This window comes from Vipera ursinii (assembly GCF_947247035.1).
Source record: "Vipera ursinii genome assembly, chromosome: 2".
Lineage (NCBI taxonomy): Eukaryota > Metazoa > Chordata > Lepidosauria > Squamata > Viperidae > Vipera > Vipera ursinii.
The window spans coordinates 246669323-246696890 of record NC_139513.1 but is presented as its reverse complement, the minus strand read 5'-3'; the positions used below and the strand labels follow the sequence as shown (position 1 = coordinate 246696890).

Below are 27568 nucleotides of genomic sequence, written 5' to 3'. Positions count from 1 at the left end.
TACAGTATATAATTTATGCATAAAATACATGAACAAATAAGTGTATAAAATATAATGATCAAATGTTTATCAATGTTAATGAATACATTTCTAGATTAAATATTTTTATCAGTGGCTTTTTCAGCAATGCTGTTATATAGTGTCTGTTTTTGTGCCAAAATTGTAAAACTGCTTTAAAAATATTGTATTCTTTACCATTTCATCTGTTTCAAAGAAAAGAATATGATTTTGTTTTATTTTTTTCAAAGGAGAATAAATTTTCAGCGAAATTCTCATGGATGGTTTCAGTGTTTTTGGAGTTACCTCACTACATAGAGTGAAAACAGAGGTGTTTATTTTAAACAGAGTATAACTTTATTCCCAGGTATCATATAGATTATTTCACAAATTTTCTAAAATTCTGAAGCTTCCATGGCTTTCATTGCTTCAATTAAATTCTAAAGCATGAAGACACCATAAAGAAAGTCTTCCTATATGGTATGTCTCAAATCAGGAAGCATGGTAGCTAGGCAGTCTGCAAAGGGACAGACATATATAACAATGGGAAAAACAGCACTTTTTGCCAGCTATAAATTGAAAAATACCATTTAGGTAAAATATTGTAAATATATATGTGTATGTGTGTATGTTTGTGTGAGTGATTGAATGTATATATGTATGTATATATCTGTGTGTGTATATGTACACATATAAGTAGAGGTAAAGGTAAAGGTTCCCCACACATGCGTCCTCGTCGTTTCCAACTCTAGGGGCTGGTGCTCATCTCCGTTTCAAAGCCGAAGAGCCAGCGCTTGTCCGAGGACGTCTCCGTGGTCATGTGGCTGGCATGACTAGACGCCAAAGGCGCACGGAGTGCTGTTACCTTCCCACCATAGTGGTCCCTATTTTTCTACTTGCATTTTTACGTGCTTTCGAACTGCTAGGTTGGCAGAAGCTGGGACGAGTAACAGGCGCTCACTCTGTTACGCAGCACTCAGGATTTGACCCACCAAACTATATACATACATTCAATTACACAAACACACTCACACCCATAAAATCCTGTGCTAGCATACTCTATATATGTTTCCTCAAACTTAAATTCTAGTGAATTTAATGGGACCTATTCCCAGGTTATGTAACATGTATGAATAACTTGACTCACTCCAGATGTTTCTAAATTACTGGTCTCCCATACACTGTTGGGACACCTGAAAAGTATAGTTTAGCAACATGTGAATGGGCTCACATTCCCCAACCAAGAGTGTAGATAATCTTAGTAAACTAAATACATATTAAAATTCAGAGTAATCCCCAAACACCTCTAGTATCAACAATTCCAAGACTGAAAGTTAATCTAATACCTCAATAAATAATCAGATTTCAAATTAACTTCATTGTTTTATTAATATAATAGTAAAGAAATTCAAATATATAAATATGATGAATACTTAGTCAGAAAGAAATATGATTAGCTGACACTGATTTTATTCTGAGTACTGTACTGATTAATGAGTCAAAATGTGATAAATAAAATGCTTAAAGAATAACCTAATTTTCAGCTTTGTTGGGCAGGAATAATAAATAATAGTTCTGCATAATAACAAAAAGTACAACTAAACTAGCACTCTTGGTTTTCAGCTCCATTCATTAATAAGGATTACAGTGAATAGGATTTGGGCCACAGCACTGCCTGACAGATTGCTCTTTAATGCTGCAATCTATTACTCAAGAATATCATGTAGATTTATAGGCTCTCCAAATATGCATGCTTTTATGCTGTAAAAAAAAGTTAAACCACACATGAGACAGGAAAAAATTTTCACTTATATTTAAGGGCTTTTTCATGCTTTTTCTTCTTAATTTAAGGAACAGATTAGCTTAATATTATAAGCCATATTTGTGCATCCTGTAGTTCACAATATGGGATATGTAGTTTTCTCCAAGTTTTCCTTTACAGAGCTTTTACTAAGAAACAAATTGAGAAGGACCAGTTAAAATTCACAAAAATTACAGGGCAAAACTTAGGTACAAGTTGAAATATGCTCTTATAATACAGTTCAGCTTTTCCTACTGAGCTATTATTCTATGGACACAGTTTTTCTTGGAAACTCAAGGAATAAAAATTGCCTTGGTATCTACTAAGAAACACAGGATGGAGGAAGCAGGGACTCATTTGCAGACATGCTTGAACAACTATTATTATAACTTTTGCATTATTCTGGGACTTCTTTCAAACGTTCTTAGGAAAATTCAAAAGATAGATATGAGTTTTTCTGCTTTAACATCATTGTTATGCACTATCTACTTAAACATGTATTTGTATATAATTCCTATAACTATTCATGAACAGTCTCAATGGTATCTAAGGGATTATTGGCAAATGACTAGCTTCTGGCTTCCTTTGACAGTGAATGTTTTTCTTCTTGGAAACAGAATACATTTTTATAACAGCTTACTGGAAAAATGACTTAAAAGAAGCATACTGAATAGATATATCTGCTTGGGATATATATATTCTTGGGACAGTTTTTCTAATGCAAACACTCTCTCAAGCTGCTCTTTTTGAAATTCAGGACTGCACAACCTCATCTCTTTTCTTGTAATGCCAACTTTGTAACATGCTAGAAGAATAACTGATTCCTTAAAATTGAAATCTACAGCAAATAGGAAATAAAAAGCCTTCCTCAGCTTACTAAGGAAGAGGAAAAATAGAAAACATTCTTCAGCTACATGAAACAGTGATTACGGAAACTTGGTTGGGCTCTGACCGAGTTATGCCCCCCAGTTTTCCATGTGCTACACCGGCCACGGGCTCAGGGTAGGGGTGGAGGGGTGGCGGTGGTTATTCGGGAGACTTTATGTTCGCAGGAGACCACCATTGTCCAGATTGGCGGGAGTGAGTCCCTCCTCCTGAGATGCAGCCCCCGGGCTCAGATGGGCTTGTTGCTCACATATCTAGTGCCCAGCTGTGTGGCAACAGCCCTGCCCGGGCTACTCGACACCCTCTCAGGGTTGGTGGTGGAGTTCCCCAGGCTTATAGTTCTGGGTGACTTCAACCTGCCTTCCCTGGGAGGGTCGTCGGAGTTAGCCGGGGAGTTCATGGCTTCCATGATGGCCATGGACCTGACCCAGGTAATTCAAGGCCCGACTCATGTGGGGGGTCACACTCTCGACCTGGTGTTCCTGTCTGGACAGTGGTTGGATGATCTGGGAGGGGGTTTGCCAGTCATTGTTCCCCTGTCATGGTCCGATCATCATCTCCTGCGGCTGGTCTTCCATTATGTCACCCCCCCCGCCACTGCGCTGCGGAACTGACCAGGTGGTTCCGCCCCAGGCACCTAATGGACCCAGAACGGTTCCAGATGGCGCTTGGGTCTATACCCATCACCCTCACTCACAGCCCAGTTGATGCCTTGGTGGGTGCCTGGGAAAGGGCGGCCACTGAGGCACTCAACCGTGTTGTACCCTTGCAACCCCTGACCCAGCACAGATCCCGTTGGGCTCCATGGTTTTCTGTGGAGCTCCAGGAGATGAAGCATCGGAGACGGGGTCTAGAGAGCGGTTGGAGGTCCAGCCATTCCGAATCTGACCAATTGCAGTTAAGAACCTTTATAAGGTCTTATCTTGTGGCGATGAGGACAGCGAAGGCTAATTACTTTGCTGCCCTCATCACGTCCGCAGATAATCGCCCGGCCGCCCTGTTTAGGGTGACTCGCTCCCTCCTTAATCAGGAGGTGAGGGAGGAGCCCTTGCAGGGGCGGGCTGAGGAGTTTAGTCATCATCTGATGGACAAAATCGCTAAGATCCGGGCCGGTTTGGAGTCTAACTGGGCAGAGTCTGATGTGGAGGAATCGGACGGTCTTGAGCATGTTATCTGGACTGAGTTCGATCCTGTTTCCCCTGATGATGTGGACAGGATTATGGGGAGGCTGAGTTCCACCACCTGTTTATTGGACTCGTGTCCCTCCTGGCTGATTTATGCGGCTCGGGAGGAGACACGGAGCTGGTTCCAGGCAGTAATATCTGCCTCTTTGAGTGAGGATGTCTTCCCCGCCGCTTTGAAGAAGGCGGTGGTGAGGCCCCTTCTCAAGAAGCCTGCCCTGGACCCACAGATTTAAAACAACTATCGTCCGGTCTCCAACCTTCGCTTTTTGGTGAAGGTTGTTGAGAGTGTGGTGGTGCATCAGCTTCCTCTGTTCCTGGAGGAAACTGATTATCTGGACCCGTACCAATTGGGTTTCAGGCCAAGGTACAGCACGGAGATAGCATTGGTGGTGCTGGTGAATGATCTCTGGCGGGCCCGGGACAGGGGTTGTTCCTCTGTCCTAGTTCTATTAGATCTCTCAGCAGTTTTTGATACCATCAACCATGGTATCCTACTGCGGCGTCTCAGGGGGTTGGGAGTGGGAGGCACTGTTTTGCAGTGGTTCTCTTCCTATCTCCTGGGCCGCTCGCAGTCGGTGTTGATGGGAGGGCAGAGGTCTGCCCCGAGGCCTCTCGTTTGTGGAGTTCCTCAGGGGTTGGTTCTCTCTCCCCTCCTGTTCAACATCTATATGAAGCCGCTGGGGTTTTGGGGTGGGGTATCATCAGTATGCTGATGATACCCAACTTTTTTTCTCCACCCCGAACCAACCCAGTGATGCCCTCGCCGTGATGTCCCGTTGCCTGGAGGCGGTCCAGGTCTGGATGGGGAGAAACAGGCTTTGTCTCAATCCTGCCAAAACTGAGTGGCTGTGCATACCGGCATCTCGGACTAACCAGTTCATTCCACCTTTAATGATGGGGGGGTGAGGTGTTACCCCCTGTCGATAGGGCTCGCAACTTGAGCGTCCTCCTGGATTCGTGTTTCAGTTTTGAAGACCATATAGGAGCCGTGACCAGGGGGGCTTTTGCCCAGGTCCACCTGGTGCACCATTTGCGGCCCTATCTGGACCGAGATGCCTTGCGCACAGTCACTCATGCGCTCATGACCTCCCAGTTAGACTGCTGCAACGCTCTCTACATGGGGCTGCCCTTGAGGACCACTCGGAGGCTTCAGCTGGTGCAGAATGCAGCCGTGCGAGTTGTGATGGGGGCTTCCTGATACTCCCATGTAACACCTCTGCTTCGCGAGCTGCATTGGCTTCCGGTTGCCCTCCAGGTGAGATTCAAGGTGCTGGTGATGACCTATAAAGCCCTAAATGGCTTGGGTCCGGGATATCTGAGGGAACACCTGCTGCCAGCATCAAGCTTCCTTCGTCCTGTGCGCTCCCACAGGGAGGGTCTTCTCAGGGTACCGCCGGTAAAAGATTGCCGGCGGATAATACCCAGGGGGAGGGCCTTCTCTGTGGGCATGCCTGCCCTTTGGAACCAGCTGCCCGTAGAGCTTAGGACTGCCCCTGACCTTTGCTTATTCTGCCGGGACCTGAAGACTTGGCTCTTTGAGCTTTCTGGCCTGGACTGAGAGTATTAATTGGGGTTTTAATTGGATTTTAATTGGGGTTTTATATTTATTCAAGGTCTAAATGTAATCATTTTAACTGTTCTTAATTTTTGTAATTGTTGTATTATTATTTTTAAAACCTTGTGAACCGCCCTGAGTCCTACGGGAGAAGGGCAGTATATAAGTCTAATAAAGATAAAGAAAGATAAAGATAAAAAAGTTTTGTTCTTTTTACTTCTTAGTAGGATTCATCCCCAAACTTGGTGAAGAACCAAGTGAGCCTAAGATGGAAACTGGCCTAATTAGAGACTGTCAAAGTGTGTGTGATTCCCTGGAGGTTAAGCTGAAAAGGAAAAATGTATATACAAATTGAACTTCGGTTATAATGTAAATACTTGCACTTGTCTGCAATAGAAATAGGATACATATACATATACAAAAAAAACCCTTTGTCACTACTTTGTTCCACTAGCTTTAATATAAGAACATATATTTGAAATATAAATGGAACTTATTTCTCTTGTGGTGCTTGTGATAAAATAAATGTCAGAATTCATTATTATACATATGGTAACATAAACACAGTAAGCTATGAAAGAGTATCTATGGGAATGGATTGTTACTCAGTACAAACTATGTGTGCAAATAAAGACTTAATATAGGTTCAATTCCCTGCACATCCAGCTACAGCTGGAAGAGAGCACAATTATGAAAGTCATCTTGGATCGTTCTGTTCCTACATTGAGAAAATGGATGTGGAAAGCCCATATAGTAAATATGAATCTAAAAATATTCTCATTCATAGCTTCCCAAAGCAAAAGAGAATACAAGATAACAGATAGAAATGACAAGACTCGGATAGAAAACTAGCCTTTAGTGATAAAATTAAGATTTGGGTTTTTTCCTTTATGTCAGGGGTGTCAAACTCGCAACGTCACATGATGTGTCACAACTTTTTCGCCATTGCCGGCAATGGGGTGGGCGCAGTTTTGCTGTGATGCATCTGGCCCGCGGGCCGACAGTTTGACACCCCTGCTTTATGTAATACTTCAGAAGATCAGCAGTTTGGCGGGTCAAATCCTGAGTGCCACGTAACAGAGTGAGCGCCTGTTACTCGTCCCAGCTTCTGCCAACCTAGCAGTTCGAAAGCACATAAAAATGCAAATAGAAAAATAGGGACCACTACGGTGGGAAGGTAACAGCGTTTCGTGCGCCTTTGGCGTCTAGTCATGCTGGCCACATGACCACAGAGATGTCCTCGGACAAGCGCTGGCTCTTTGGCTTTGAATCGGAGATGAGCACCGGCCCCTAGAGTTGGAAACGACTAGCACACATGTGCAGGGGATCTTTATCTTTACCTTCCCTCAAAAAGGGAAAATACAAAATTATACCATATTAACCTGAGATGGTGGTGCTTTATTCTTTCATTTCTGGCATGTACTTATTATCACATTTAAATGATAGTTCAGCATTATATAATTAATATTTATTAAATTTATGTGCCACCCATTTTACTTCAAAAACAACTATAAGACAACAGTGCCATGAAAACATATTGATATATTCATTTCTAGTTAGAATTAAAAACATGACATAAAAATGGACTAAGATAAGATCCCACCTCCTCCCCATATGCATCTTGCTCCCTTCCTTCCCATCCTGTCAAATTTAAACTAATTTTAGCATCAATATTGTTTTAAGATTTTATCTTTATAATTGTAAGCTGCCTAGAGTCACCCAAAATGGGCAGCATATAAATTTAATTAATAAATAACATTCATTTTACTAATATTTTCCATTTTGATTATCAGCATCATATACGCATAACTGTATTGACAATATTACAGAATCTCATGGTCATAAGAGAATTGCACCATAAATAATTTTATTTTACTACATCACATAATTTTCAACCAAAACCAAAACTATAGCAAGGTAAAGGATTCAAATCTTTACTCAGTTATCTGAGACATCTTGAATCAACCACAGTATCTCAATATATCCTTTATTACAGTGTCTTTTGAAGGGACCATATGGATGGAGTTATAATCAATACGATACCTTGAATTCTTTAGAGGAAGGAGGTAAATCTAGCAGTTAAGACAGCAGGCTAGTAACAGAGACCATGATTTCTAGCCCCACCTTAGGCATGAAAGCAAACTGAGTCACTTTGGGCCAGTGATTCTCGTTCAACCCAACTCATCTCACAGGATGGTTGTTGTGGAGGAAACAGGGGATGGGAGGACTATTAGATATGCTCACCACCTTGAGTTATTTATGAAAATAATAAAGGTGGGATAAAAATATTTTGAAAAATGATTGCCATTTCTGACAACGAGGTTATGCTTAGCACTGTAAGTAAAACAACTGTGTCAAGCACCTCAACAACTATCTTTGGAACGCCCTGAATCCAAAGAGTCACATGACTTCACCTTCCTGAGCTGCCATCCTGAACTGCCATCTTCCACGACATCTGGCAAGATCTGAAACTGCCAAAAGCAATTGCATTTAAAATTGCCAAGAGCAATTAGAATATGCCTGCCATTCAAAGGAACAAGTCAAATATAGGCTTAAAGTATGTTTTTGGACATACTCTTTGGATTCCAACAACTGTATCGGAACATAGATCATGAAATGGTGGAATGTAATTTGGATTCCCAGGAAGGAGGGGCTGCATTCCAGAGGGAAAAGAGGCAGCAAACATACTTTGGTTGGGAAAAAGAAAGTTAAGAAGGCTTCTCCCTAGCAATTTTTCAGAGTATATCTATAGTGATGCAAATAGTTATTTTAGTTTGGCAACATTTCTGTCTATAGGCATGAAATTGCACAGAAGTAATTCCATGTGTCTTTCTTGGTTGTTAGGGCCACCACATAATAGATTTTGAACTCCTTATTTTCTCTTAAAACTTTCCTCCCTTGTTAAGAATCCAATACTATACTCTGCTCTCCAAACTAGTTCCAGCTCTATTCCCACCAATAAAATTCTGCAGAAACAGGATTGCAATGTTTTCTTTTGGCAGGACATCTTTGTTATAATCAACATGGAGAGATGGATATTGCTCCCACAAACAATGTGAACAATATAGTGGCAATCATCACCATGAATTCCATTCATGAAGGGGAAGAATAGTATTCACATTTGTATAGTGTAGTATTGCTGTGCTCAATTCATAAAGAGCTTATTTTGTAGTGATAATTTGGTTCTGAAAAATGTGCAGAAAGAGGCATTATTATATTTTTGAAAATGAGTAATGACATATGCTGACTATGATAGAACAGAACAAAATTCAATCTGCAGATTAACTTGTCTAAACAATATTCAGATAGGCTGCAGGTTAAATTAATGACAATAGTGCTTTTGTCATTCCACTTCAATAGTTTTGATCTTAGACGTATAATTTGATTTCTATTTTATCTAGTCTGCCTCATTTGAAAATGTGATTTGTGATGTTTATCCACTCTATAAGGCCATTCACAGAATTAATGTGATGAGATAAGCATATGATTGCAGTGTATTCTTTTCTGTTAACAACTGCTTGTTCTTAATTTTTTTTAAAAAAAATTACATATACTGAGCACATGCAGTGGTTAATTATCCTGGTTAGTTATCCTGGCCAATGAAAAATCCTTAATATGATTTTGGAAATCATGCCCCGACCCAGGCCAGCCGGGGGCCAATGTACAATTTAATGGTGGCCATCTATGCTGAAATACATTCAGTCTTAGCTCCACAAGGCCATCTTGAAACAGTGAGGGACTGGCCCCTGCCGCATCGACACTGCCCCCTGGGCGCACGCTGGGGAGGTATCACCCTTTGTGAGGAATGAAGAAATGCACCATCGCCTGGAAGTGGCCAGCACATGACCCTGCCTACTTTGGGCAGGCTAGGGGCTGGGCAGCGTTGTGCTTCTCTTCAGATTCATGCCTGGAAGTGGCAAGCCTCTCGGCACTGTGTGGAGAGCACCCCGCTGCCTGCCAAAATCGGGCAGGCTGGGGCTGGGCAGCATTGCTCAGGTAACATCGACTCTCATGCTGCTCATGGCATCCCCTCCCCAAGAGCCCACCAAGCTGGATATGTGAAGTAGGCAAGGGCCATGTGCTGGCCACTTCCAGGCAATGGTGCATTTCTTCATTCCTCATGAAGGATGACACTTCCCCAGCTGCGTTTCTTGCCTGTTATTCTCCCTCCCTAATCTAAAATATTTTCCCACCACTCTAGGAAGGAAGGAAGGAAGGAAGGAAGGAAGGAAGGAAGGAAGGAAGGAAGGAAGGAAGGAAGGAAGGAAGGAAAAAAAGAAAGAACGAAGGAAGGAGAGGGAGGGTCTGAGGGAAGTCCTGCCTTAGACCTTCCCTGCTGCCCTTTCACCATCCCCTTGCCCCCTCCTCCTGGCCTATCTTGGGGGGGGTCTCCCATCCTATTGCTAAGGAAGCTTTGGATACAAACCCAGGTCTCTTCACATGGAGAGGGAGTGGGCTTCCCTCTCGACTTTGCCCTCATACCCATCATGAGTATCATGTTACCCCCCCCCCATCGATAGGGCTCACAACTTGGGTGTCCTCCTGGATTTGCGGCTCAGTTTTGAAGATCTTATAGGAGCCGTGACCAGGGGGGCTTTTGCCCAAGTTCGCCTGGTGCGCCAGTTGCGGCCCTATCTGGACCGAGATGCCTTGCTCACAGTCACTCATGCACTCGTGACCTCCCGGTTAGACTACTGTAACGGTCTCTACATGGGGCTGCCCTTGAGGACCACTCAGAGGCTTCAACTGGTGCTGAATGCAGCCGCGCGAGTTGTGATGGGGGCTCCCCGATACTCCCACGTAACACCTCTGCTCCGCGAGCTGCATTGGCTTCCGGTTGCCCTCTGGGTGAGATTCAAGGTGCTGGTGATGACCTATAAAGCCCTAAATGGCTTGGGTCCGGGATATCTGATGGAATACCTGCTGCCGGCATCAAGTTCCCTTCGTCCTGTGCACTCCCACAGGCAGGGCCTTCTCAGGGTGCCGTCGGCAAAGGATTGCCGGAGGGCGACACCCAGGGGGAGGGCCTTCTCTGTGGGCGCGCCTGCCCTTTGGAACCAGTTACCCGTAGAGCTCAGGACTGCCCCAGATTTTCGTTCATTCCACCTGGACCTGAAGACCTAGCTCTTTGAGCTTTCCAGCCAGGACTGAGAACTTTTAATTTTTAACCTATTGTAATTGGGGTTTTTAATTAGAGTTAAGGGTTTTAGATTTAATCAAGGATAATTTAATTTATTTTAAATTGTTATTAACATTTGTATTGTTATATTGTCTTAATTGCTTTGTGAACCGCCCTGGGTCCTACGGGAGAAGGGCGGTATATAAGTTTTAATAATAATAATAATAATAATAATAATAATAATAATAATAATAATAACAACAACAACAACAACAATAATAATGATAATGATAATGATAATGATAATGATAATGATAATGATAATGATAATGATAATGATAATGATAATGATAATGAGCAACCTGGCTAAGGAGAGCAAGCACAGCAGCAGCAGCAGCCTTGAGGAGGAGGTAAGTGCAGCTGGGCACCCCCCTTGGGAAAGTGGGGCTGGGCTTAGTGCCGCGGGTGCTTGAGGGCTGGGCTGGGCATTTGACCTCCATGCCACCATCCAGCCCCCACCACCACCACCATGGCCTGAGAGGAACAGTGAGGCTCCTCCAATGGACCATGCCTTGGCACTTGCCCTGGTCCCATCTCCTTCTGCCAGAGACCCTCAGATCTGTCCCACTCCTGCCTAGGCCCCCACAGGCACCCTTGATGCAAATGATGTAGAGCTGGCCATGCCCACCCAGTAGGCCACACCCACTCCACCCACACCCACCCACTAGGCCGAGCCCACCCTGGCCACACCCCCCCACCCCCCCAAGGGCAACCGCAATGCTGATGTGGCCCTCAATGAAATTGAGTTTGACACCCCTGTTCTAGCAGGTGTGTGAAACAGCCAAAGCACTTTCCTTTTGCACCTAAATCTCTATAGAGGAGGAAGGAGCAATATCAAAACCGGTATCCAACCAAAAATGAGTTTCTGCACAGTTAATAAAGACCTGGGACACACCCCTGAGGCCATAAATAGCTAAGGAAGCTCCTTAAAGAAAGAAAAATTGGGAGTCCTGAAGCCAACCATACTGTTGCTATGTATTGCACAGTCTGATGTCAGTGCATTTTCTGTTAAGGGAAGTTGCACTTGCAGCAAATTATACACTCCAGTTTAGAAATGACCAGAGCATGAACAACTATAGTGAGGTTAGCTTCAAGTTGATTATTTGTTCTCTTTGCTGATTGCTTCATAGTTTTGTGTGTCTCGAATTATATTTTTCCTTTGCTTCCTCTGCAAAGAAGCTGAAGGAAGAAAATAGTGAAACACCTAGTTATCTGCCAAGAAGATCATACAGACTTACTATAAACAACAGCATGAAAAAGTAGCATGAATGGTACATTGGAAGCTCTGCAAGAAATATCATTTTCCTGTTAGCAAGAACAGGTGTGAACATAAAATAGACAAAGTTTATAGAAAATGAAGACATTGAAGTGTTGGGGGACTTTAGTATGCAACAGACAAGCATCTGCCATGTAACACCACAGACTTAGCAACTGTCAATAAGAAAGAAAGAAAAAGATCTGGATGGCAGATGTTGCAATACTTGAACACAGCAGAACAGGTGACAAAAGAACTGAAGAAAATCACAGATTACAAAGACCTGCAAATAGAAGTAGAATGACTGTGGCAAAATAAAGCAAAGATAGCACCAATAGTAATAGGATCTTTGGTTGCAATCCCAAAATATCTGGAGCACATGTGAATACTATCAGCATTAACACAATCATCATCAGTCAATTGCAAAAGGCAGCTTCACTTGGAACAGCTTACATTCCTTTAATACTATAAAAAAAAATAATCTGCCCATCCATCCCAGGTCCTTGAGAAGCACTTAACAGGTGGATAAAAATGCAAAATCCAGTCTAAACATCTGGATGACAGCGCTGCAAACCATAATAATAATTATAAATGTAACCATGCAACCTTAACCTATATCAGTACAACACATATGCAGTAAAACCTCAATTTAACAGATAACTATTTAGTGGATATTGGACTCAATTTCTGTCTAGACATCCCCGCTCCTTCCAAATAGTTTTCATAGTTTGGCTTTAAAACCACAGGCTAGGGATTTAAGATTAAAGCCCGGGTATAGGGATTCCTACAATATCTAATCCTCCCTTGTCAAGAGACAATCATGAAGATATAATATAGGAACTTTCAGTGCTGGTTCATTCTGGTTTAGTGTGGTCAACAGTTCCCTGAGTTTTCAGACAAGGTTTTTTATCTTATAATAACTCAGTCACAATCATCCCTAACCTTGCAAAGACAAAATAAATGCTAAGCTTAGTAGATAACTTTTATATCCAAAATCCAAAAAGTAGATAACTTTTATATCCAAAATCAGTTTAGCTATATTGGGGACTTTAAGTTACAGTGAACAGCATTACTGTGCTTATGTGAAAAGGTAATTTGGATACTGACTCATCTTTCTTACAGAAGAGGGGAAATATTAACAATCTTTCCTCATTATATTACAAAGATTTCTATCACTGATTAGCCTGTTACACATATTTCCTTAATCAATGCAGCATGGTTGTTTGGTCTGCTAATTAAAGTAACTTGCTATGTATTTCCTCTTCTTAAGATTCCTGGGGCTGGAATCTTTTTTATGTGGTCCAGAAATCAACTTAGTGATAAAAGATTTTAAATTACATAAAAAATTAGCTTCACCAAACTTAATGGGGCTTATTTTTAAGTAGACATGCAGACGTTATATCAGTGTTTCTCAAACTTAGCAAGTTCAAGATTGGAGACTTCAACTTCCAGAATTCCCCAGCAAGCACAGAGTTGGAATCCACACATCTTAAAATTGCACTGCACTACACTGTTAGTTATAAAGTTCAAGATGCTAAAATGAACAGAATAGCTGTTACCTCTTGGCACAGAAAACTCTACCCAAGAATTAAGATTTTTCTGGAAGCTCTTTTTCCCAAAAATAATATCAGTGAAGAAATATATAATTATAAAAGTAAGGAACTTTTTTATATTGGCGCTCAGCTACTTCCCAATAGAGATACTAAAGTCAATTGGAGTGGGGCAGCTAATAAATTCAAATAAATAAATACACATTTATTTGTATGATATTTATTTATTTATTTATTTATTTATTTATTTAATTAATTAATTAATTTTTATACCGCCCTTCTCCCGAAGGACTCAGGGCGGTGTACAGGGCAATACAATAAAATACAATATATAAAAATTAAAAGAAATATTAAATACTACAGCCCAATTCAATAGATTAATACAAAGCGTTAAAATACCCCTAAACCCATCAGACCAGGCCGGCTTGTTCAAATAAATATGTTTTTAGGTCACGTCGGAAGGAGCGAAGGTTGGGAGCCATCCGGAGCTCCACCGGTAAACGGTTCCAAAGGTCTGGCGTGCCCACAGAGAACGCCCTCCCCCTGGGGGCCGCCAGTCAACACTCTTTGACCGACGGCACCCTAAGGAGGCCCTCTCTGTGGGAGCGCACTGGACGAAGGGAAGTTGATGCCGGCAGCAGGTGCTCCCGTAAGTAACCCGGACCCATGCCATTTAGGGCTTTATAGGTCGTAACCAGCACCTTGAATCTTACCCGGAGGACAACCAGAAGCCAATGCAGCTCACAGAGTAGAGGTGTTACATGGGAGTATCGGGAAGCCCCCACCACCACTCGCACGGCTGCATTCTGCACCAGCTGGATCCTCCGAGTAGTCCTCAAGGGCAGCCCCATGTAGAGAGCATTGCAGTAGTCCAAACGGGAGGTCACGAGTGCATGAGTGACTGTGCGCAAGGCATCCCGGTCTAGATAGGGCCGCAACTGACGCACCAGGCGAACCTGGGCGAAGGCCCCCCTAGTCACAGCTCCTATAGGATCATCCAAGGAGAGCTGTGAATCTAGGAGGACACCCAAGTTGCGAGCCCTATCTACGGGGGGTAATATCTCACCTCCCATAATTAACGATGGAATATTCTGAATTTCCCGAGACGCAGGCACACACAGCCACTCAGTCTTGTCAGGGTTGAGCCGAAGCCTGTTCCTCCCCATCCAGACCCGGACTGCCTCCAGGAAATGGGACATCACGGAGAGGGCATCACTGGGGTGGTTTGGGGTAGAAATAAAAAGCTGGGTATCCTCAGCATATTGATGATACCCAACCCCAAAACCACGAATGATCTCACCCAGCGGCTTCATACAGATGTTGAACAGGAGAGACAAGAGGACCAACCCCTGAGGTACTCCACAAACAAGAGGCCTCGAGGCCGACCTCTGCCCTCCTGCCAATGCTTTTGACCCAAGGATCTTTCATTTCCATTTCTAAATGACTGGTCTGTTTACCTCATTTATTTGCATTATTTTCACACCATTTGCTTGTTTGTATTGAAATGAAATGTATCACATTAAGTATTCCCTCTTATGGACGGAGAAAGATGGTAAAACTTAAATTAGCTAAACCAAAGTAAGCTAAAACAATTTCATTTAAGCTACAATTACTGCCCGGTTCAAATCTCACTAGACCACTTTTTATTCACCATGCATTAAATGGCCTTATCTCTGTGTGTGATTTGTTTTTTTTTTACATATTTATTTCTCTCTGCTATCGTGTACAGGTTGCTTCCTCACTTAGTAAAAACACAGGGGATTCTGTTAAACATTTTTATCTGTGCTTTCTCATCCACAAACATCAACTAAGACACAAAAGAAAGTGACAAGCTCCAGTTACTGCTCTTTGGTCAAGAGTTAAGTGGGTAAGGACAATTCTCTTTATGTATGATGGATGTTAAACAATTACTAATCTTAAATTGCAGGAGCACAGCTGGAAAGGAACATGTAGGCTGTTCAGGAAGATAAATGAATATGACAGTTTATTAAATATACATGGTTAGTGTTTGATACTGCTGTGCTGCCTTAGAAAGAAGCACTGGATTAAAATTACTTAGAGGCAAGTCATAGAGTACCAAAGTGCAGGAGAAAATTTATAGTATGCAGAATATTTCAGCTACAAATGGATAATGTTGACAGGACACTGCAACATTTTGAAATGATGCTGCACTTTAGGGAGAATATGACTATCTCCTATTTTTAAACAGCTAAATGTTGTAATATAAACGAGAGAATATAGTTTAGGAATGGATTCAGTTGAAAACCTGGAATATTTAGACTGCAATACTTTCCTGGCTCCCAAAAATATATGGATATGATTGCACTTGTTTATGCTGTTATAGGCCATTATCATTACCATTATCATTACCATTATTTAACTGTAAGCAAAAGTAGTTTAAGCCTAAAAGTAAATAAGGTAGAAATCTTACATTGATTATTGAAGTCAGTAATACTTATTTTGAATAGAAATACCTTAGTGCCTAATATAATTCTGCCTTACAGAAGATAATAGCAGTAAAACCACTAAATTTAATAAAAGTCATCAAGAAAAGCAGATCTTTGCTTTAGGAAATAAAAGAAAGCAATGGTCACATCCAGAGAGCTGTTGCTTATAATGATATCAGAGTCCCTCAGGATACATGGATTTCCCAAACAATCCTCTGAATTAATCAAGCCCCATGTAGGAAAAGCCTGAGAATCAATACTGGAGATATCCAGAGTCCAATGAGGGCAAATGAAGAAAACACCACCTCACCAGTGCAAAATAAGCTTTGCCGTATTTTTATGACTGTCATTGATGTCACACACATCTCCAAAAGGAATAGGCTTGCATCATGATGGCACAATGCTGAAAGCATCAGATTGTGCAGGTTTCTGTGATCCAGACCATGTAATGGCTTAATGTGGAGCCAAATTTTTGGAAGAGCCTTTCATCAAACATAATGAATAGTTAAGAGCTTTAAAACTGCAAGCTTTAGGTCAGGGGTCTTCAAACCTGGCCCTTTTATGACTTGTGGACTTCACCTCCCAGAATTCCTCAGCCAGGCACACTGGCTAAGGAATTCTGGGAGTTGAAGTCCACAAGTCATAAAAGGGCCAAGTTTGAAGATCCCTGCTTAAGGTTTTAATACAAATATTGATACAGCTGAAAAACAATGAACAATCTGACAAAATTATCCAAACGTTAATGGAAATTATTCATTGAATCAATATAATTTAGTGCTATATTCCTAAATGCTATTTTTTTTTCTCTAAGAGACATTTCAGCTGCATTTTCAGTTATCTATGTATTTCAAAGAAAAAACATATTTCAAACAAGCTGTCCACTTACACCAGGCATGTCAAACTCAAGACATCACGTGACATCATGCGGTGTATCACAACTTTTTCCCCATTGCCGGCAATGGGGTGGGTGTGGTTGCAACGTGACGCATCCAGCCCATGGGCCGGCAGTTTGACATGCCTGACTTAAACAAATTCTAGCAGGCATTCATATACAAGTAATCCTGTGCTCAACTGGATGACAATTGAGTCCAAAATTTCCATTGCTAATTGAAACATTAATTAAGTGAGCTTTGCCCCGTTTAACAACCTTTCTTGCCACGGTTGTTAACTAAATCATTGCAATTAGTAACATAGTTGTTAAGTGAATCTTGCTTCCCCATTGACTTTGCTTGTAAGAAGGCCGTAAAAAGTGACCACATGACCCCAGGACACTGCAACCATCATAAATATGAGACAGTTGCCAAGTGTCCAAATTTTAATCACGTGACCATGGGAATGCTGTAATGGTCATAAGTGTGAAAAACGGTTATAGGTCCTGTTGTAACTTCCAACGGTCATTAAATGAATGGTTGTAAGTCAAGGACTACCTGTAGTAAGGAATGGAAGCAAAATCATGTATTAATGGCACCAGAGAATACTTCTACATAGATTTCTGACTCACCCTGTACCATTTTAGGAATGGCTTTGGACTTCATTGTTTCCATTTGATTAAAAAAAATATAGCAAAATATAGCAAAAGTGGTACTTTTCTTTCAATTAGTATGGCTGTTCAGATTTTCAAATTGATTTGTTGTTCCAGTACTGGGAATGCTTATCTTATACGTTCAAGTTCTTGTGTCAAGTCAGCCATTAAATTGGCCTTCAAAACTGTATTTTTAATGTATTGTCTAGCTCTCTTCCTTTCCCCAATCCAGCCACCATTGCAACATGCAACAATGGCTACACCAACTGAGAAAAATACTAGTCTGCAAATGTGTTAAAATCTGGCATTAACCTTCATAATTTAAGAGCTCTTTTAGAAGATTTTGGTGCTTTTGTTATATTTTTTTTTCCAAGTTACTATTTCCTTGCATAGTTTCCCATCACAGTTATCTTCTCATGAATTCATTTTGCAAAACACTCATGAAATGCACAAAATATTAAGAAAAACATGGAGGGGAGGCACTAGCAATTTAGCAGGGGTGAGGGGATACTTGTTACTCCAAAATTTACCCTAGCTAGGAAGACTGGAAACTGATTCTTTCTACTCTCCCACAATCAGCTGGAGAGAAAGAATGAGAACAATGATTAGTTCAAGATGTTTTTCACAGATCTTTAACTACCGGTATTGATGGAGTAGTGTTTACTCAGACACAATTTGGCAGTTTTCTTAAATTCATGGTCCCTGTTCTTTACAGCCAAGATCAACATCATCTTATGTGCCAATTGTGCAGACTCTTGGATAGTGGCATTCTGCTCAAGTTTGTTCATGACGGAGTCATTTCCTATATAGACTACTGTAATCCACTTTATATGGAACTGCACTTGAAGACTACCCAGAAATTTCAACTGGTCCAAAATGTGACAGTGTAGGAAGTTCTGGACACATCACTTGCTTTCAAACAAGCAAGATGTCTAAAGACTAGATTAAGCAGTTTTGATATACACTGTTGGCTGTCTCACTTAGTCACTTCACTTTGCTTTTAAAAGAGAGGGGAGCACATTGCTTCACAAGTCAACTTAAGTGCCTTACTTCATGCAAAACTTCTTCAAAGCTAAGCATTCCTTTGAAGCTTCCCGCAGCCTTAGTTTATATGTCTTTCAGTTTGCTGAGAGCCAAAGACCAAGAAATGCATCAGTTTTTGTTCCTTTCAATATTCCCAAGTATGACTTTTATAATTTGAAATAAAATGTAAAGTGCATGCCACCATTGTTGGTCTTGGAGTCCTGAAGTCAGATTTTAATTTACAGTTACTCCTTGCCTTACAATCATTCATTTAGCAACCATTTGAAGTTACAGTGGAACTGAAAAAACTGACTTACGACCAGTCCTCGCACTTACAACTGTTGTAGCAATTCAAAAGTCATAGGAACAAAAGTCAGGCACTTGGCAAAAAGCATTTATTTATGGTGGCTGCAGCATCCCAGGATCATTTGATTACCATTTGCAACCTTCCCAGCTAGCTTCATGAAAGCAAAGTCAATGGGGAAAGCTGGATTTGCCATATGATTCACTTAATAACTGCAGCGATTTGTTTAAGCATGGCAAAAAAAATCATAACATTGGGAATGACTCACTTAACAACTACTCTGCTTCACAAAGGAACTTCTGGTCCCAACTGTTGTCATAAATCGAGGATACCTGTATTGTAAATAAGTAGCAGTCAGCTGTCTTCTCCTGAGCTTCCCTATATAGTTTATTTATTTGCAGAACTTTCAGAACTTCTATTTGGCATGTAAACATGGTTATGCCTGAAAGGGAACATAGATCCAGCATACAATATATAAATCAAAAATCCCTTGAAACTTAGTAGGTTCTTTAAAAGATTAGCTAAAATAAACTTTTAAAAGGTATAAGGTTCCACACGTGGCTGAGCAAATGAAAATATTTGTATGCACCCCATTTATTCATATTCTGCTTGCTGACCTGTATTATTTATTCGACATCAGTAGAACAAATTTATTTTATACTTAACTTTCTTTTCTTCCCCCCCTTTTCTTCTCCCCTATTATTCTCTTTTAGTCTGCTAGATATTTTCCAAAAAAAAACAGTACCAACCGTCAAGAATATTTATAGTTATGAGAACATTGTTTGTTAAAAAAAAAAGGTTTTCAGGTCATATTCCACTATTCTGTCTGATGTTAAACTCATCATTCATTTTTCATTCAATTCTCTCATAACACAATGGCCATGATGCAACAACAAATGCAAAATGTGTAATTTCAGAGGTGGCATTATAAATACTTGACAGCCTAATATGCAGTCTCAGCTTCTAATTCTGCTTCTGCCTTGATGTGATTAGACTAGTTATCATCCCTCAGTTTCAGTCTATCACTTGCAATATTAAAATAATAATAATAATAATAATAATGGCATATCTTTACCAGGTTGTTTCAAAATGTACTTTGCATGATAAACCCTAGTTCACTAAAGGCTAGCAAGAACATGAAGCTTAATACTTATAGTTTTCAACCTATATGCCAGGATGGACAAGAAGGAAGCCCCCGCCAACCCTCAAGGAAACTGGGTTTTAATGGAAAAACAGGTTTTGCATAGCACCTTTTAAAACCTTGGATTTCTCCAATGTGCCATTATCTGAAGAATGGTTGTAAAAGGAGAGGGCGGAATACTGAAATAAGGACTAATAAGATAATTAACGTCCTTTATGTTCCTTAAAGAATTGCAATGATTAAAAATCTTAAAGGGATCTATGAGCTGTGCCTGCATATTTCATGAGTGGAAAGAGATTTGTTAACAAAGTCTTCAAAACATTGTATATTCAGTCCATTCCTACAGAGTACTGAAGGATACTTTCACACAATTATGCTGAAGGGAAAGAAAGCAGGACTATTTTTTTTTCACTTAAAGGCTCATATTTTCTCTGAATTTTTAGCAAAGTTGTTTGCTAATTTTTTAAATTGTTTTTTTTTCTGCTGAGGAAAGGGACTTTTGCTCATGAATAGGGGACTTGTCTGAAGAGTGAAACTTCTTTGAATCTTGGGATCAGATTCCTTTCAAGTTGGTTGGAGATAGTTGATATTCATGTTCTGCAGAACACAGTTTTGAGAAATACTGCTATGAGACATAAGGCAACCTTCCCATTACCCATCCTCTCTTCTATGTGCTATTCCATGCATACATTTTATGAATTTACTGAATCAAACAGAGTGTTTTATAAAGATGGATACTATTTAATCTGAGCTTCTAGAATAGGGTTTCCTATTTAGAACAAAGGCAATCTGGCAAGGAAATCCACAGGGAATATGTTTATAGTCTGCACAGGGTGGGGATGAAGAGAAAAGGTATTTATTTTAAGAACCGTGCAAAAGAACTTGGAAGCTTCTGGTTGAATCTTTGGGTTCAAGGGAGCATTATTGTATTTTGGATTAATTACAGCTTGCTATGTTTGCTCCTACTTTGCAATATTGCTTGTTAAGTTCCCTAAGTATAATTAACAGAAATCTCTTCTCAATTACCCTCTATCTAAATAAAACCAGTATTGTAATGTTCTTCAGGAACTCCAAGTCAAATTACATGGGATGGTGAGTCATGTTGTACTTTACTACTAGTGTTCTTATTATTCCAACAAAATGCTGTCCCAGTGGCAGAAAATTTGAAGCAAAATATTTTAATAACTTCATTCTTAGGGAGAAAAAACATAGCTGCATTGTTTTGCTTTTAAATAAGGGAATGAACAATTTAACAACAAAAGCTCTGCCAACGGTTTTCCATTCTGGGCTTTTAAATTGTATTAGGGGTAACTCTGCAGCAAAATCAGATATGACATGATCCTGAACCTCAAATGGAGAGAAAATGGGACATAAAGCAAACTTACTTGCATGTAGGGTTTCCTGCCTGAGCTGGAGGGCTGGACTAGGTGACTTCCAAGGTTCCTTCCAACATTATTACTAGTACTAGTATTAGTATTGAATCACTAACCCAAATAAAGCTGACTTCCCAGTACTCAGACATATGCACACACCCACCAATGCCCTCCTTCCCAGGGCTTTATGCATTCTAATGCACCCCATCCATGCCCTCCTTCCCTGGCCTTCCTAAGCTCACTCCACACAGCACCCTTCTCCCCCAACCCACATGCAGCCTGCACTGGGCTTCTGCAATGGTCTCAAAGGCAGGCTTCAACAGGCAAATGGATCGGGTCCCACTGGGTCCTGCGCCTAGTGATTTAACAGCAGCTAAATCCAACATTGATATCCTCTCAGGCCCTTCCTCAGCTAGTACTAATCTTTCTTTGGCCAACATGGATGACAAGGAGCAGGGCAAACATCCTAGCCCGGGAATCCTGCACCCTGGCAAAGTGCCATGCAAACAAACACAAGATGCTGACTTCAAGCAAGCCCAGTTCCTTATGATTGGAAACCACTGGGCAAGAAAGCCTCACCTGTGCATGTTAAGCGGTGAGAGGATGTAAACTGCAGAGTCCACCTCCCACAATAGAAGCAACTTGGGCATCTGGCTTTGTGAATTCTTCTTCTTGACTTCTGCTTCATGTTGATGTTGAAGTGTTACTGATCACTTCAAGTCTCTAGCTCAAGGGTAGGCAACCTCGGCTCTTTTATGACTCATGGACCTCAACATAGCTGACTCAGGAATTCTGGGAGTTGAAGTCCATGAGTCATAAAAGAGCCGAGGTGGCCTACCCCTGCTCTAGCTCATTTCTTGGTACTTTCAAGCTCTTGTGAGGCACTAGATCAGGGGTCTTCAAACTTGGCCCTTTTATGACTTGTGGACTTCATCTCCCAGAATCCCCCAGCCAGCGTGCCTGGCTGAGGAATTCTGGGAGTTGAAGTCCACAAGTCATAAAAGGGCCAAGTTTGAAGACCCCTGCACTAGATTAAAGAATGTCAACTTGGATTATAACATCTCCTTAGCTACTAGTAAGCTGTTGTGCACAGGTGCATGTGTTCTCCTGCTTCCACAACTCTTCTTCATTTGACTCCACTCTGTCACCATCACTCCAGACAAGCATTCCTGATGTTCTTACAAGCCTCGCTGCAAACATATTGCTCCCAAAATGCTCCTGTCTCCCAAGCATCTCTAGCATGCCTGCAATTAGCTTGCCAATTGCATGAATGTTCTTCCTACTTACTAAAGCCAGAACATGAAATCTTTCCCCGTCCCTTCTGCAGCACCCCTGCTCCTTACCTGAAACTCCCTCCACTTCCTGCTTACAGGTGAAACTCAAAAAATTAGAATATCGTGCAAAAGTTCATTTATTTCAGTAATGCAACTTAAAAGGGAAAACTAATATATGAGATAGACTCATTACATGCAAAGCAAGATAGTTCAAGCCGTGATTTGTCATAATTGTGATGAATATGGCATACAGCTCATGAAAACCCCAAATCCACAATCTCAGAAAATTAGAATATTGTGAAAAGGTGCAATATTCTAGGCTCAAAGTGTCCCACTCTAATCAGCTAATTAGGCCATAACACCTGCAAAGGGTTCCTGAGCCTTTAAATGATCTCTCAGTCTGGCTCAGTAGGAATCACAATCATGGGGAAGACTGCTGACCTGACAGTTATGCAGAAAATCATCATTGACACCCTCCGTAAGGAGGGAAAGCCTCAAAAGGTAATTGCAAAAGAAGTTGGATGTTCCCAAAGAGCTGTATTAAAGCACATTAATAGAAAGTTATGTGGAAGGGAAAAGTGTGGAAGAAAAAGGTGCACAAGCAGCAGGGATGACCGCAGCCTGGAGAGGATTTTCAGGAAAAGGCCATTCAAAAGTGTTGGGGACTTTCACAAGGAGTGGACTGAGGCTGGAGTCAGTGCATCAAGAGCCACCACACACAGACGGATCCTGGACATGGGCTTCAAATGTCGTATTCCTCTTGTCAAGCTGCTCCTGAACAACAAACAACATCAGAAGCGTCTTACCTGGGCTAAAGAAAAACAGACCTGGTCTGTTGCTCAGTGGTCCAAAGTCCTCTTTTCTGATGAGAGCAACTTTTGCATCTCATTTGGAAACCAAGGACCCAGAGTCTGGAGGAAGAATGGAGAGGCACACACTGCAAGATGCTTGAAGTCCAGTGTGAAGTTTCCACAGTCTGTGTTGATTTGGGGAGCCATGTCATCTGCTGGTGTGGGTCCACTGTGCTTCATTAAGTCCAGGGTCAACGCAGCCGTCTACCAGGAGATTTTGGAGCACTTCATGCTTCCTTCCGCAGACGAGCTTTATGGGGATGCTGACTTCATTTTCCAGCAGGACTTAGCACCTGCCCACACTGCCAAAAGCACCAAAACCTGGTTCAATGACCGTGGGTACTGTGCTTGACTGGCCACCAAACTTGCCTGACCTGAACCCCATAGAGAATCTATGGGGCATTGCCAAGAGAAAGATGAGAGACATGAGACCGAACAATGCAGAAGAGCTGAAGGCCGCTATTGAAGCATCCTGGTGTTACATAACACCTCAGCAGTGCCACAGGCCGATAGCTTCCATGCCACGCCGCATTGAGGCAGTAATTGCTGCAAAAGGGGCCCAAACCAAGTACTGAGTACATATGCATGCTTATACTTTTTAGAGGTCCGATATTGTTCTATGTACACTCCTTGTTTTATTGATTGCATATAATATTCTAATTTTCTGAGATTGTGGATTTGGGGTTTTCATGAGCTGTACGCCATAATCATCACAATTATGACAAATCACGGCTTGAACTATCTTGCTTTGCATGTAATGAGTCTATCTCATATATTAGTTTCCCCTTTTAAGTTGCATTACTGAAATAAATGAACTTTTGCACGATATTCTAATTTTTCGAGTTTCACCTGTAATAGCCCACATGTCTTGGATTAAAAAAGCAACCTGAACTGCCATCGCTAACCAATGTGATCATGTGACATCATGCTTTATGACCTCATTGCTTTGCAATGGTAATCTCAATCGCATTTGCAATCATAACTCAAGGACTACCTGAATAGAATGACAATGGAGTTGCTTTACCATCAACAAAATTTGTACCTCAGACCATTTTGATTATAGTACAGTTTATCTAATCAACATTTGGACAGTGTCAGTATCATTTCAATTGATTTGATTGATATTCACACGAAGAGCTACTTAATTGCCAGCAAAATTTAGTCTAGAATATTTTCATATTTACAGTACAACACAATAGCACAGTTGGAAGGGATCTTGCAAGTCTTCTAGTCCAACCCCTGCTCAGGCAGGAAACCCTATACCGCAGGGGTGTCAAACTGCCAGCCCACGGTCCGGTTTCATCATACCAAAGCCACGCCCACCCCATTGCCAGCAATGCAAAAAAAGTCGTGATACGTCGCGACACGTCACATAACATGGCGAGTTTGACACCCGTGCTATACCATTTCAGACAAATGGTTGTCCAATCTCTTTTTAAAAACTTCCACTGTTGGAGCATTCACAACCTCTGGAGGCAAATTGTTCCACTGATTAATTGTTCTAATAGTCAGGAAGTTTCTCCTTAGTTCTAGGTTGCTTCTCTCCTTGACTAGTTTCCATCCGTTGCTTCTTGTTCTGCCTTCAGGTGCTTTGGAGAATAGCTTGACTCCCTCTTCTTTGTGGCAGCCCCTGAGATATTGGAACACTGCTATTTGACCTGTAATAAGTGGTCTTCATTTCAAAGATATGTGAGACTTCAAAATATTGCAAAACTCTAGTGATATTCTTACCATAGGATTATCAATTTAATCAGAGATGAACAAATACAGTTTACAGGTTGTTTGTGTACCCTAATAATGTAACACAGGTGTCCAGGCTCTCTGCTAAATTGTCACCAAAATTCTTAGCATAGTCACTACCAAATCATGTAACAAACTCTCTTTAAATCACTTTCAATTGTGTATTGATTCATGCTTTTGCTGCGCTGACTAGTTTTTACATTCCTCTATCCAATTTTTTCATGTGGTCATCATCAAATTTTTAATATGTTCTTAAGCACATCCTTCTAAGATCAAATGCAAAACTAATCCACCTTGAAATCGGCAGGCTATATCTGTGGGCAAGTAACCTATACTCATTACTAAGCTAATTCCTGAATCTATTTTTATGGTTTCTAAAGACATCAGAAATGATGTCATAGAACTAAAGACAGGGCTTTCCATATTCAAGCAAGAATATTTTTTTTTACAGGTGTATACCAAGACAACTATAGGAACAAAAATCACAGAACCACACAACTCCGAAATCTCACCCCGTCCCCTTTAAATGACATCACTGGTCATGATTTTATGTTTTACATTTTGCATGTATACTTTGTATTTTATTGTTATTTTTTCTCTCTCTTTTAATTATTTATTTGTTTATGTTGTCTGCTACCAAAAGTTGGGTGATCTTATAAATCTTAAAAATAAATAAATACAATATTGATCCATCAATTGCTGTCCTTGTTTCCATAAAATACAGACCCGGCTGCCAAATAGTGTGCTCTGATTACTAATTTAGGGAGAGCCAATAAATCTGACTAAAAAGGATAGACAGATCGACATCCTTCAAGGGCTTCAATTTGAATGTCAATATGTAATGAAAAGTAAAGGAGAAGAAAGAAAGATGAGCATGGAGGATGAATGTGAACAAATTATTTAGTATGATCAAATAATTAAATGCAAGTTTTCCAAGAAAAAATGTATTCTGAACCACAAGAATGTTCTGGGAGGATGTTCCTGGGATAGTCAGGAAGAATAAATACATTCATTAACATAATCATCCTTGAGATGAAAACATACATTTTAATCCTTGGATTAAAATAGTGTATTTGAATCTCTTCTACAGTTACGGTCAGAATTAGGCCATGAATATATTATTAATATACTGTATCTCATTTATTTTTCTTGGGTTATCATTATCTTTTCTCAAACTGTCTTGCTTGAATGAATTCTCAAAAGAAATTTTAAAAGCTTTAATCTTAGATATTGCCATGTCTGATGTTTTCATTATTCAAAGACCAGTTTTAAATTTAGTAATCATGCAGAAAGGTGAAACAAGAGAGAGAGAAAAGAAACCTTATTCAAAGTAGACAAATCTCTACTTCATCCAGAGTTCTGATCCATACCAATTAATTAATTTCCAGATATTCCTTCCAAAACCTTATAAGCCATGAGGAGGATGAAAATGAGAAGCATTAAAAGGATATCAAAACACATTAAATACTTAAATAAGTAGGACCCGGAAATTCATACCTTAAAGACAAGCGTTTGTTTTTCTTCTCTGTAACCACTGGCTCCAATTTTTGATGCGGCAATAATACTGGCTTCCTCTTAGGCAGATGAGACAAAGGTATATTAGGACCAATGGGTGGCAAGAGGTGATGGCACATGGCAGTAGTGACTCTCCAACCAATGCATTGGGGTGACAAGAGATAGGTAAAATTTGATGGCTCTTTTGATGAAAGGGAAGTGTTTATTTGACCTTTGGTTTCAACCTAGAGGAAAAAAAATATACTATTTATTGCCTGAAACAAGAAATTACTGGGCAAGTTGAGCTGTATATATAATACCAAATGAGATTTGATTTTTTTTAATGCCTTTGAGTCACTGTTGACTCCTGGCAACTGCCTGCAAGTTTCTTAGTAAGATTTCAAAAGTGGCTTACCAATGCCTTCTTTCTAAGGCTGAAAGAGAGTGAGTGGCCAAAGGTTACCTAGATGGCTTTGTGTCTAAAGCAGGACCAGAGCTCATGGTCTCACAATTTCTACCTGATGCTTTCACCACTATTCCACACTGGCTTTCCCAAAGGAGACACATCATTTTAATTTACTAATGATGCTCTATTCAGGAAGGATGCAAAAGATGTCATGTAGTAGGTGTTAAGTATAACATTATTTCTCATTTCTGTTCTTTGAAGCCCAATCAGATTTAGCTTAATTTGAAATGCTAATATTGATATTGTTTATTAATATCACAAATTGTTTATTAATATCACTAATTTATTAATTAGCACAAATCAACAATTTCCCCAAAATATTTCCAAAATGACCTATTTTGAGATATTTTGTCGATATTGCAATTCATATTTCTCATCCTATGTGCTGGTGGCAGCACATATTTTAGGATGTTGCTAGGTTTCTATGTTTATCCACATATTTGATTTATTCTGTTTCTGCTCTGACTAGTACCAAGATAGTTAAAAATATATAGAATATAAAAGATTAACAATATATTAAAATTCAC

General features: G+C 40.6%; 1 protein-coding gene across 1 annotated transcript in view; it reads right to left on the bottom strand.

Annotated features, from left to right (window-relative positions):
* The window catches only part of TMEM232 (transmembrane protein 232), a gene marked incomplete at its 3' end in the record, with an annotated part of 116870 nt that overhangs the window by 14287 nt on the left and 75015 nt on the right, over positions 1–27568 (bottom strand). Inside the window, exon 11 of the mRNA XM_083353505.1 lies at positions 26579–26820. Coding sequence (XP_083209631.1) covers positions 26579–26820 — 242 coding nt within the window. The remainder of the gene's footprint in view (positions 1–26578; positions 26821–27568) is intronic.